General features: G+C 38.9%; 1 protein-coding gene across 1 annotated transcript in view; it reads left to right on the top strand.

The window, feature by feature from the left end:
• Positions 1-1,269: 1,269 nt before the first annotated feature.
• LOC140228829 (tenascin-X-like) overlaps positions 1,270-14,240 on the top strand; it is a 112,444-nt gene continuing 99,473 nt past the window's right edge. Inside the window, exons 1-3 of the mRNA XM_072309101.1 lie at positions 1,270-1,279; positions 1,574-1,828; positions 6,807-7,070. Of these exons, the coding sequence (XP_072165202.1) occupies positions 1,270-1,279; positions 1,574-1,828; positions 6,807-7,070 (529 nt within the window). The remainder of the gene's footprint in view (positions 1,280-1,573; positions 1,829-6,806; positions 7,071-14,240) is intronic.

Genomic DNA, 14,240 nt, shown 5'->3' with positions numbered 1-14,240 from the left:
ACGTAAAGAGACAACAATTAAAAAAAATATAACAGTATACATCTTTAAAGACGTAATCCTTGCTGATGTCATGGAAAAGCTTATGTAAGATGTTGTAAACCCTGTTATTTGTTCACCAGTATGCTGATGTTTACAGCTATCATTATTGTTAAGACCAACATTAAGCTCCGATTCCCTTATTTTGATGAAAGACTTAATGTAACGTTTTGGGATGCCATATCTATATACAAAATGTTAGTTGCATTAGTACAATTTCCTCTTTTTTTTTTCTTTTTTTTTTACAGCTACACATTGATACTTTGGCCACTCAAAAAAAAAAGACATAATACCTATTTAAGCAATTATCATTTAATCTCTGGATACTTATTTACGAATACAAACCAATTTGACCAGATTCCAGTTCATGCTATGTAGGCGGCACACAGGAACCAGTTGGACTATACACCAATGCAATGGAAGTTTCCACAGAATGAGCTAGGCAACAGCCAACCACCCTCGAGTACTCCACTTGTTACTACACTTACAATCATCACTACAAGGCATAAGGACTCGGTCACACTGCCCAAAAAAGTCGCGTAAACGCATGAATCACGGAAGAAATTTGGTTGTGCGTGCTTGTCCGTCGAGAATTTTCGCTGATTTACGCGATGAAAATCACCGATGTGGAGCTTTACCCCCAAAGCTCTTTACAGCCCCGCACCTTGATCTCAAATAAACAGATATGTTGTATAGCTTTGTATCAACAAAATTATCTCTCTCTCAATCATAAAATAAAAAATAGTTGCTCTTGTAGCATTATAGGTATGTTGTATTTGTGTTGTAAACGACGAGAGCATGCAGAGCTAACAAACTTCATACATCAGTTGTTATGTATTACAAAAAATCAAGAATACTGCGTGATGCTAAATTTCAATATTCATTTGCTGTATGTACTTTGTGTACATGTTTATTTGGGAACTAACTTTGCGTGTATATGTAAACAGGGACTTAAGAATTTTAGTTTTGTTGGTACATGTACTATTCTAGTCCCGAGGACTACATGAATCACTGAAATTAAAATTTCTGGAGTAATAGCTGCATGCGTATAAGCCATGTTACACTCACTTTCAGACATATTTTTCTTTGAACTACATATAACAACACATTTTTAACTGGACACAGAGCCTTTCCAGCGACATAATATATTGTGACTACAGCAAAATCTGGTTTATCGAACTATAGATATCAAAAAGATATGGTAATAATTTTATCATAAATGTTATCGTGGTCATGGGTCAAGGTTGGTGGATACGTCCCTCGCACATATCCTCATGGTTTTGCCCCCCCCCCCCTCTTGAAAATGGATCGACATCTATGTTCCCAGTCGCTTAATAAAAGTGGGCCTCACTCAAAAAAAAAAAAGGAAAACAAAAGTTCTGTAGGCCCTGACTTAGAGGGTGAATTCCTCACCTGTAGTTAAAACATAGTTGGCATATAGATAAGCAGGCTGATTTACCGATTGCTTTTTCTTTAAAAAAAAATCAGAAATAAATCAGATAATGTGTGTATTTCCCTTTCTTATTCTTATCTGTAGCCGACTTGACTGTAACCAATGAAGGCAGTACAAACTCTCTACTTGTGTCGTGGACACCGCCGAGTGGAGTAGAGTCACAAGAGGTTAGCTGGTATCAAGCCAATGGTATTGACTACATCACGTATGAGGCTACGCTCGATGGCTCAGAATCACAATACCTGATCGAAAATCTGACTGCAGGAGCTCTCTATAACGTGACAATCACCGCATACAATGGCACCGACTCGTCTTCGGCAGAGATACAAGGCCGCACACGTAAGTACAAGCACAGTGTGACAGAGAATTCAGGAAGTTTTTTTGTTTTGTTTTGTTTTCGAGGTTTTTTTTTTTCTGATATAGTTGGTCTGATGTACCTGCACCTATACCTGCTTCTATATACCACGCTGTAAAATGGTCAAGGTATTGCATTTTTGTTTTCTTTGTTTGTTTGTTTGTTGTTGTTTTTTTTGGTGCAGAGGGGGTGATGGATTGTGGTCATGTCATTTCAGTTAAAGGGATCGTACAGTTTTGGTTGAGACCTAATTTCAGGTTTCTAACTTTTTTTGTGAAATAGTGAGAAACCTCTTATGAAAGATGAAAGAGCACGTAATTCTATAAGGAATTCAACGTTTATTTGATGGAAATTGGTTTTGAAATGGCTGAGATATCCAAAATGGGCGATTCTAATAAAGAGTGGAACCCACACTGTATTACGATCGCTTTGTTTTACTTTGTTTTTGGATGTTTCAGTCATTCCAAACCCAATTTTCATCAAATAAACTTTGAATTCTTCTTAAAATAGTATGCTCTGTAATATATCTGTTTTCTTGGTATCTCGCAAAAAGTTAAAAGCCCAATTCTCATCTCCACCAATACTGTACCCATCCCTTTAAACTTGTGTTCTTTTCTTGAAAGTGGTGTTGTTATAAGATCGAACTGTGTTCCTGATAGAAACTAACATCATCGTATGATAAAGAGGCCCTGAAGAAACAGGTTGGCCAAGTTTACCGTACAAACTATACGCTGCAACTGATTGACAAATTGCCCTACATCGACGTAAATAAGCACTGAATTGATCAGTGTTTTAGTAGTAGCCATGATAAAAAATCATGGGCATACATACTCGAGCAGAATTCGAACCTATGACCTCCTGATCACCGGACAGGCGTCATCTCCACTAGACCACCGAGCTTTCGCCCGACTGCTTTGTTATTCAAATTTATGAAACTAGTCAATGTACCCGTGGAGTGCCAGAAATCCTCTATGAGGATTCCCCCAGAAATGGTCAAGGTCACTGGGTCAATGGAGGTCAAATAACTGTTTTGCGCTACTCCTTGGTCCGATCTTGGCCAAACTTGCTGGAAGCATAAGTAGGCGTACACCTGGGAATCCCCATATGAGTAGGACTACATAGCGCCCTCTATCGGGTGTCTGATTATATTTCTGAGGGAATCCCCGTATAAGTAGGTATACATAGCGTCCTCTATCGGGTGTTTGATAATTGCAGCTGACGAAGATTAGAAGTTATTTGACCTTTGACCCCAGTGACCTTGACCTTTTCAAAAATGAACCCTCAAGGGCAATTTTGTGGTCAACCTGCATCCACCCACTAAGTTTGATGGAGATCGGACCAAGGACTTCGGAGAAGTAGAGGAACAAACAGACAAACAGACAAACAGACAAAGGTTGCTCAAATTATAGTATGATTCTTCCGTCGAGATGTTTTCATTGCAACTGATTGACAAATTGCCCTACATCGACGTAAATAAGCACTGAATTGATCAGTGTTTTAGTAGTAGCCATGATAAAAAATCATGGGCGTACATACTCGAGCAGGATTCGAACCTACGACCTCCTGATCACCGGACAGGCGTCATCTCCACTAGACCACCGAGCTTTCGCCCGACAGCAAGTGTTGGTTCTAATCCTCATAGCATGCAGCGGGTACTGCTTTGTTATTCAAATTTATGAAATTCTTCCGTCGAGATGTTTTCATTGCAACTGATTGACAAATTGCCCTACATCGACGTAAATAAGCACTGAATTGATCAGTGTTTTAGTAGTAGCCATGATAAAAAATCATGGGCGTACATACTCGAGCAGGATTCGAACCTACGACCTCCTGATCACCGGACAGGCGTCATCTCCACTAGACCACCGAGCTTTCGCCCGACAGCAAGTGTTGGTTCTAATCCTCATAGCATGCAGCGGGTACTGCTTTGTTATTCAAATTTATGAAATTCTTCCGTCGAGATGTTTTCATTGCAACTGATTGACAAATTGCCCTACATCGACGTAAATAAGCACTGAATTGATCAGTGTTTTAGTAGTAGCCATGATAAAAAATCATGGGCGTACATACTCGAGCAGGATTCGAACCTACGACCTCCTGATCACCGGACAGGCGTCATCTCCACTAGACCACCGAGCTTTCGCCCGACAGCAAGTGTTGGTTCTAATCCTTGTAGCATGCAGCGGGTACTGCTTTGTTATACACTATTTTATACGAAATGTAGCTGGTTGAGCCGCGAGTAAGCACTGATATGCAGAATGCACTGGATGAAGGCTATCAAGATGAAATCAACTATTGAAATGGACTAAAACATAAACACTCTCACACACAGATATGAGAAACAGAAGGGAGATTAGAGATGGAAACAAATATAGAGTATATCAGATTGAAGCAGTGTTAAGTGCCGGATACATTTCTCTCACTTAAAAAAAAAAAAAAAAAAATGTGTTGGCAGATATGTAAAACATTTATGAAACGGCCGGCCGGAATGTGTGGATGGGCGTGTTTGTATTATGTTTGCTTGATGTAAAAATCATTATTCATCAAGTTTTATGACCTAAGTATAATGCGAAGCATTTTCCGTCATAGTGCATCTACTTGTGCATCTGAGGCCCCTATATACAGCTTGCACTCAAATATATCTGGCAGGAATTTCTCATTCTATGAATACATACAAGCATGTCATTACGTCTGGGTTGTAATGAATGATATTTCATTGTTTATTAGTTGGTAGTCGTGAGTCCGAGACAATTTGCTCGAAGAAGTGTAGTCAGGAATATGTATAGTGATTGATGTATACTGCAGTTCTACAGATCCTATCTCTACTTCCATTATGATTTGTCTACATAATATTCTGACATCCAATCCAGTCCTGTGAAATATTGCTCCATTATGACTTCTGCTGATGCGGATAAATTTTAACATAACAAATTCAGGAATGGTTTGATCACTCCAGAGACATTATGCTTTCAGGTTGTCTGCCCGTACGTCTGTCCGTCCGTCCGTCCGTCTTTTCGTCCATAATCGATTCTGTGGACGCACCGTTTGAGATATTGAGATGAAACTTGACATATTATGTATAATAATATGCATGCATAAGTGTATGAAGCTGCACCTATCAACTTCTGGGCACACGTATTCAAGGTCAAGGGTCATAGGTCAACGTCAATTTCCAAAAATTCAGTATGCCCCCATATCTCTACAATGCCTGAAGGTATTTTCATGAAACGTTGTGCATGTATGTAATACCAGGTAAAGATTCTCTTAAGAAAGTTTTAGGTCATGGTGTGAAAGGTCAAGTGAAAATACAAAAAATTTCACGTTTTTCTCCGTATCTCGGAAATGGCATATGGTATCTTTATGAAATCTTATCATGTACATGCATCGCCAGCAATGATTCTCTTAGGAAGTTTAGGGTCATGAGGTCAAAGGTCAAGCGTCAAAGGTCAGATAAAAATGCTAAGGTTACACTACTTACTATGGTGAACTTATAATAGTTTTGTACCGTTTGTAGAGATGACTCAGTGAAAATGCTAAAATTGAACTTGATATACCTGAATAACTGCGCAATGATTCTGTAAGGAAAGTTTTTGGTCGTGAGGTCAAAGGTCAAGAGAAAAATGTTATAATTTGTCACAGAGTGGCAAGATGTCATGTCGACCTATTGGGAGAATAAGACCCCGTGTACAGTGCGAGGCGAGGCCGCGGCCGAGCCCGCCCGTGTAAACGCGCAAAAGGCCAAAGCGGGGCCAAAATTGGCCGCGCATTTGGCCACGCTCTGGAGGTGGTCTCGGCCGCGGCCGATCCGCGGCCGAGCCCGGCCTTTTCTCAGTGTAAACGCAAACTGGGCCAAATGCGAGGCCAATTTTAGTCTGGCTTCCAAACCCTCTGCCCGTACTATTTCGCTATTCAGGATATTAGTCCCCTCAACGTCGAAAACTAGTATAGTTTAATGTGGTTTTGTCCTGCAAAGGATTTTTTCCTTCGGCAAAGGCCTTTGCCCGAACGGCGACTTCGTCGCCACGGAATCCAGTTGGCAAAGGGTCTGAAAACCAGACTATACCAAATTGCGTTTGTTTCAGTGCCGTATACTAGTATACGGCACTGGTTTGTTTACAAGCAGAGCGCCACTACGACAAAATATAGAAAGGTTTGAATTATTCTATACAATGTACTTCCATGGTTGCGTACAACCACTGCACGCTTTACCTATTCATACTAGTAGTATATATTCATACGATGCACATGTGAGTATAGGAACTATATTTCTATGTTTATCCTTATGGCCTGTGTTTACGTAAAGCACACTTGCTTCAAGTGAATTTATGGAGATCTGCATCAAGATGAAGGTGAAATTTTAATCGTCTTCATCACTTCTGTGTAGTCGAAAGACCATCTTCATAATCATCATCATTGAAATACCTGAGATGATATTATATCCAGTGCACTTTGAATTGTACCCACAATATGAAACTCTAATTTTCCCATGCATAGTATTTCCCAGCATGTTATATTCCAGCATATCCTTCCCTTTAACTTTATTGATTATACTCCTTGGCCTGCTTTTGCTCAACATTTACATAAATTGATGTACGAAAGACGGAAGATTTGTGATTTTATACCACACTATTGTATCACTGTATCACCTGTATTGTTTTTTCTTCTTTTTCTATGTCCATGAATGCTAAGTTTTGTTTGCTGTAGTTAATTTGGAAAGCTTTTTCAGTCTGGTGAGATTACAGAAGAATTTGAAATTCAGTCAATTTGCCTTGAATGCTGGGATTACCTACAAAAGATACCGGTAGAGATTATCGGAGAAGATCTCTGGAACACCAAAGTTTTATACAGTCAGACCTTTGGAGGAGGAGGTATTGGATGTTCAGTGTTGTATACTCTTTTCCTTCTTCTGTCAATGTATTTCTGTCATGAGTTATCTTAAGTTTTCTCTTTTTGTTTCAATAGTACCAAGCCAAGTAGTTCTCATACCCGGAATGCCTACCAATGAAACAGTAACTGCAAGCTGGGATGAACCTGAAGGAGTGGTAGATTCATACAGCATTACATGTAGTCATGGCACTGCATCTCCAGCTAATACTGATGCAAACAGTAGTGAGGCTCTGGAAGCATCCTGTATTGGACTCAACACAGCTGGAGATGAATACATCATGACTGTCACCAGCATTAGTGGTGATCAGACCAATGAAGCTAGCATCATGCTCAGAACCTGTGAGTGTATCTCCCGGTTACAAAACTCCAGCAAGCTGAAGCTAGATTTTTTCATTAAGATTTAGAAGTTTGCTTCAACATAATATGCTAGAGGGTGTGTGTGTGTGTGTGTGTGTGTTTGTGGGTGGGTGGGTGTGTGGGTGTGTGTGTATCCCAATGAGAATTGAAATTTCTAGTTCTACACAATATGTGGACTTTTCGTAGTCTGCTCCAATATTTGTTTGTTTGTTTGTTTGTTTGTTTTTATTTCTGCATTCAATCAGATGCAATTTGAATACAAACTTCAAAAAGTACAAAGAACAAAGAATAACAGGTGCAGTGAAATAAATCGATAACAGTAAATAGATAAACATAGGTGATTGCATTGGGCAATGTAGATACACAGAAACATAAAATAAGATATACAGTATTTTTTCAGTAAACAACAGAGATCAATGAATGCAGGAGACCACCGTCATAAGCGATTAAGCTTGAAATGGATGGAGGCCTCATAAAATGACTATCCAACGACATAACTCTCTTGGAGGAAGGTGATCAGGTTAGTGCAGTGCAGTTGCAGGTGAGAGTGCAAGATGCAGTTGAAGGAAGAAAATAGAGATTGACAATCAGATGACAATCATTTACTATAAATATTTGTTAGCTTAATTGGTTTGGAGAATATGATTGTATCAAATATCGTTTTAGTGAGGCTTTCAAAGAATAAATACTTGAACAGGACTTTATATTATCCGGGAGATTATTCAAAATGTCCGGACCCGAATGTCTTATAGATTTATGTGTCACTAATAATTTGGGATTCAAAAGGTGGAAATTTCTACATATACGAGTAGGGTACGAATGGACAGAAGTATTAAACCTAATTATTAAACGATGATGGAAGTTGATCATGTATATATTTAAACATAATTACTGCTACTTGAATAATATTCAAATCAAAAACCTTCAATGTTTTACGCTCATGAAATAAAGAATCAGTATGAGCCAGAAAATGCGATCCTGTACAAATATATATATATATACATATATATATATATATATATATATATATTTTGTAATTTGAATATAGAATCTATTTTGGTAGAGCCGCAAGTACCCCATACAACATTGCAATAACTTATATAATTATGGGAGAATTAAGGAATTATATAATAGAAATAAAGTTGAACGAGGAAGAAAGAGCTTCAGCTTGGAAATTATCCCTATATTTCTAGAAATACACGTTGTAACATAATGCAAATGTTCATTCCAAGTCAAACTTTCATCTATATATACTCCCAGAAATTTTGAATTCGTTTTCTTTTCTAATGGGATATCATCAATGTTAATATGTATCAGCGTATCTTCATTATGAGAATGAAGTTTGAAATAAATGAAATGAGTCTTTTTTATATTCAAAGAAAGTTTATTAGACTTAAACCAATTTGATACTTTACTAATTTCAATATTTAAAGTATCATTTAAAATCTTAAGATCTGTATGAGAATAAAATATTTTGGTATCATCAGCAAATAGAACAAAAGAGAGAAGAGAGGATGTATTAATGATATCATTGACATAAAGAAGGAATAATAGTGGGCCCAGAATTGAGCCTTGAGGAACACCACATTTAATTAAAAGGGGGTCAGATTCACAACCATTAAAAGTAACATATTGTCTTCTATATTCGTTAGATAATCTTTAAGCCATAAAAGTGCTTGTCCTCGAATACCATAATGACTAAGTTTGGAGAGTAAAATAGAATGGTCAAGTGTATCGAATGCCTTACTCAAATCACAAAATATACCTGCAACATGTTCTTTGTTTGCCAAGGCACTCGTAATTTTATCATAAATTTGTATTAATGCTAAATCAGTTGAATAATTTTTCCTGAAACCATATTGATTGGGAATAAGTAAATCATACTTATGAATAAATTCAAGAAGTCTATTATAAACAATTTTTTCTAAGATTTTGGATATACTAGGCAACAAAGAAATGGGACGATGATTACTAATTTCATGAGGATCATCTTTTTTATGAACAGGATTAACTTTCGATATTTTCAGCAGATCAGGGAAAATACCTTGTGATAAAGAAAGATTAAATATATGGCTTAACGGTTCTGCGAGTGGATAAACTATTTCTTTCAATAACATCATACTTATTTTATCAAAACCACAAGATTTAGAACAATTTAAAGATTTGATATATGAATGTTGCTTGATCAATTGAGGTTCACTCACATACAGGAAATTTTATTTCATGATTTTTTTTAAAAGCATGATGAGATTACAGAACAATTTTTTGATGAATATCACATTTGCTTTTGGAATGATGAGATATACATTCAAATACTGGTAGATATAGAGGAAATTTGCATACATTTGTGGTTTAGGGCAATATAGTAGACCAGCCAAACCTAAAAAAGGGCTCTAGATAAGGATTCGATGGCATTTTTTGTTAGAGCTCCGTTCTCATGCTGAAAGTCTTGCAAAAATACTAAGGAATAGCGTACGGCCGGATGTCAAGCTCATTTTTGCCGAAAATGTCATTTTTAGCACAAAATTCAAAAGCATGTCAAAAATCACGATTTTTATTTTTTGCTTGCATTCAATTGATTTTTGAAAGATCATGAGTTTCAATTGTCCCTTTTAATGAATTTGCAATTTAAATGTGTTTCCTTAGCATTTTAAAAAGTCATTTTGTACAGCCATATATGGGGCTCTCAAATGTTTGGGAGTTGTTTTCTCGAAATAATATTTACAGATTAATTAACGTTCTGCAAAGTTTGCTTTTTCAAACTAAAGAGATTATCTTTCAAAAGTAATTTAACATTTTATAAAACTAGACATGCTTCTTAAATTGAATGTGTCAATATTATTTCTAGTTTCCTTGAAGAAATTTTTACTTTTAATCAAAACTCTGAACATGCAGGAACTCAGAAATGCATTTTCGAGCATTTTCCAGTAGCCGCGCGCTGCTTGTGTGCGTACGTCTATGATCTACAGGTAAAATCTCTCGCGAGCTACGAGCTGCATGTTTCGGTCGTTGAGTTGGAAAGGTGACTGAAAAAGGGATTATTTCCTCCATGTAAGTAAATTAGTAAATAAATACATAGTTCTTTATTGCACTGCATAAGGGAACTTTAAAATCTGTTTTGATCTAACAGTTAGATATCCAAATTTGATCTGAGACTTGGTAAATATCAAGGTTCAAGCGCTAGTAGAATCTAACGTTAGGCCACTGGCGTAGCCAGGGGGGGGGGGCGATGGGGGCGGTCGCCCCCCCCCCCCCCTAAGATTTGGACCGGGGATTTGGGAGGCGGAAAAAAAAATGCGTGTATACTGTATGCATGCACATGAAGCGGGTCTCCTTTGCAACCTTTCATCAAATAAGATATTTTTTTTTTTTTAATATTTCACTCAGTGTGCACCAGATCGTTGAATTTCAATTCAAAATATGCAAAATCTCTCGTGCTTGGGAGGGGGTATCCCCCTGCCAAACCCTGCCCCTCTGTGCCTCTTTCCCTAGCTTAGTACACTTTTCAGATTTACACACACAACAAAAATATGAATAATTCTGAGTGCACAAGACTTATCACCTATATTCCGAAAACTCAAGGTTCCCTCATGTATAAGGGGAATTTCCCCTTTTAATCGACCCTTTCCTCCCTCAGCCCCCCCCCCCATCAGTTTTCTTTTTTTTTTGTGATTTCCCACATGTTGATTCCATCAAATATGCGTATACGAGATATCTCAATTTCAGGCAAAAGCTCCATCGGAAGGGAAGGGTGGAGATAACACTCGCCCACGCCTTCTCCCTGCTCGCCCGCCCCTCCCCCCCCCCCTTCCGCCATGCATAGAAGTATAGACTGTGACTATACCCAGATCGCTTTATTTCAATTCTAAAAACGCAAAAGCTCCGCGAGCGGGAGGGGAATCCCCCTTCCCCTAAGCTCTACCTCACTAGACTTTATACATACACACAGATGGTGCACATTCGGAATAAGAGCTAAATTCCGTGATTTTAACACTTCGATGAAAAAGTATTGCACCAAAAATTTGCACCAGATCGCTGAATGTCAGGTCTGAAAACGCAAAATCACCTTCGTGTGGGAGGGGATATGCCCCTATGTACACCCTCGTGTGCATGCTTTTTCTGTTTGATTGCTGAACTGCAGACAGCGTTCATGATATTCAGTGTAAGAATTAATACAAGAAGATTATTTAAATGATATACCATTTTATAGGCAAATTGTTCAATAATAATCTACGCTAAAATATACTGCAACCTTAAACAAGTGGGACTGTTTCAACTCGTTAAAACACGCAAAAACATGCATCAAATTGCACCATTTGCAACATCAAAATGCAAAAAGTTCTTACCGTGGGAGGGGGGACACCCCCTCCCACACCCTCCCCTCCCCCCTCGCTCGCTCCGCTCGCTCGGGTTCAGTCGCGTTCATGATATTCAGTGAAAAGAATTAGCACAGGAAGTGTATTTTAATTGTACCATTTTATAGGCAAATTGTTCAATAATAATCTACATCAAAATATACTGCTACCTTAAACAAGTGAGACTGTTTCTCGTCGATAAAACGCGTAATAACATGCATCAAATTGCACCATTTACAACATCAAAATGCAAAAAGTTCTTACCGTGGGAGGGGGGACACCCCCCTCCCCTCCCCCTTCGCTCGCTCCGCTCGCTCGGGTTCAGTCGCGTTCATGATATTCAGTGAAAAGAATCAACACAAGAAGTGTATTTGAATTATACCATTTGATAGGCAAATTGTTCAATAATAATCTACATCAAAATATACTGCTACCTTAAACAAGTGGGACTGTTTCTCGTCGATAAAACGCGCAAAAACATGCATCAAATTGCACCATTTACAACATCAAAATGCAAAAAGTTCTTACCGTGGGAGGGGGGACACCCCCCTCCCACACCCTCCCCCCCCCCCCCCTCGCTCGCTCCGCTCGCTCGGGCTCGGTCGCTTCGCTCCCTCGCAGACTAACCGCCCCCCCCCCTAAGATCAAATCCTGGCTACGCCGTTGCGTTAGGCCGATGTCTAATGGCTGTATTTCGCACCGATCCCGTGGGCATGCCTACCAACCCCCGGGCCGCCACCCGACCGTGCCGGCGGTGCTGGTTAGTCATCAGTGGAACACCGATTATTCCGTAAGGCACGTCTTGACACGGTGCGAAAAGAGCCCTACATTAGGTCTACGTCTAGATCTGGTTCCATGACATTTGCTCCGGCGACATATGCTCCGACGACAATTGCTCCGAAAAATGCGACAAATGCTCCGCGACATTTGCTCCGCGACAATTGCTCCGCCGAAATTTGCTCCACCGACAAATGCTCCGGCGACATTTGCTCCGCCGACAAATGCTCCGGCGATATTTGCTCCAGCGACATTTGCTCCGGCGACGTTTGCTCCTACGACAAAAGCTCCGGCGACATTTGCTCCAGCGACGTTTGCTCCGGCGACATCTGCTCCTACGACAAATGCTCCTAAGGTGCGACAATTGCTCCGGTGACATTTGCTGCGGCGATATTTGCTCCGGTGACAATTGCTCCTACGACATTTGCTCCGACGTCATTATGATGCAAAGGTCTGAAGATACTCACAGGTACGACCTTTGCTCTTCCAACGTTTGCTCCTACGACAAACGTTCCGGCGACATTTGCTCCGATGACAATTGCTCGAAGGACATTTGATGCAAAGGTCTGAAGGTACAGTCAGGTACGACATTTGCTCCTCCGACATTTGCTCCGGAGACAAATGCTCCGGCGACAGTTGCTCCAGCGACAAATGAAAGTTAAGAACATAAAAACACGACACCGTCAGCGTTGGAATAAAAATTAAACTTAAATTGAAATACATTAATTTTAAGCGCCCCGTCCAGCAGGGGCGAAAATTTCGCAATTTTCAGTTGTATTATTTACAAGTTTTAGACAAGAAAAGTGCCTTATTGTTTAATTTTGTCTTTAATTAATTGATTTATTAATTATTTCTTAACCTTCCGGGGGCACATTCGTTCCCCCCGAAGAAAAATTCTTGGGGGGGGGGGGGGGGCAAGGGCCCACTCTGTCTCCCGCTCCGGCGCCCATGTGTTCAATTCAATTTAATTCAATTCAATTGAGTTTATTGATCTGATCCAAACAAAAAGGATTACAATAAATTTTCGACAAATAGTATATGACTTTGACAATTGAGGAAATAACGAAATAATATGACTTTCACAATTTTCAAAATAACAAACTAATATGACTTGTACAATTGACAAAATAACAAATACATGAATAGCAAAATCAGAAAATACGTATCTATGAAACATTACCATTAACATAATTCAGCGAACTGTAACATTGCTAAATCAATTATAGTGTTATCAAAGTAATAAGTGGGGTACCATGATGATTAACTACCGAAATAAAACTGAAGATTTCTTCTGGCCATGTTTTTAACACCACCCCCCCCCCCCCAAGAAACCCAATAACGAATCCATTATCCACGTATTCTTTTTTGCACTAGGAAATAATGTAAATTTTAGACCCACATATAGGCTTATAATCAGGGGGCAATCTTTTTTTTTTAACCCTCGATCTTTCTCTTCTCCTTTCCCTTTTCTTTTTCTTTCTTTAGTTTTTTTTTCTCTTTCTTTCTTTTTTTTTATAGCAAAATCATAGGGGGCGCCTTGGCGCCGCCCTGCACCCATACATAAATAATAAAACAAACCAGTAAAAAAAAAAAAGAAAAAAAAAGGCCGTTAGGGATGTTTTGGATTGCGTGTACGCTTTAAACGAATACCCTTGTCGCTGGCTATTTTTTTTTTTCAATGTACTCCTGCTCTTAGCATGAGAGAGAGATATCACAAAGGGTTGTTGGTTTTTAGGGTTAGCTCAATGAGGTTATTAGTTGATCTCTTTTAGTTGCAGGATCGTTGACCAGAACAATTTCTATCGACATGTTTTGTGTTGTCTCTAATTTAAATCAGCTTCGGATCCTGAAAGAAATTTTGAAATGGTCTTGTAACTAACAAACAGTCAAACAACATCCCAATTTGAGGAGAACTTTTGCTTTGCATTCTTTGGACTGTGTTTCTCGCATATGTTTTGCCTCTGCTGAACGCATTTTTGTAATTTGTTGACGACACGCTTCATTCCGAAAAAGAGTATTT

The sequence above is a fragment of the Diadema setosum genome, chromosome 5, assembly GCF_964275005.1.
Source record: "Diadema setosum chromosome 5, eeDiaSeto1, whole genome shotgun sequence".
Lineage (NCBI taxonomy): Eukaryota > Metazoa > Echinodermata > Echinoidea > Diadematoida > Diadematidae > Diadema > Diadema setosum.
Note: the sequence above shows the minus strand (reverse complement) of the source record. Positions and strands in the feature narration are given on the sequence as shown.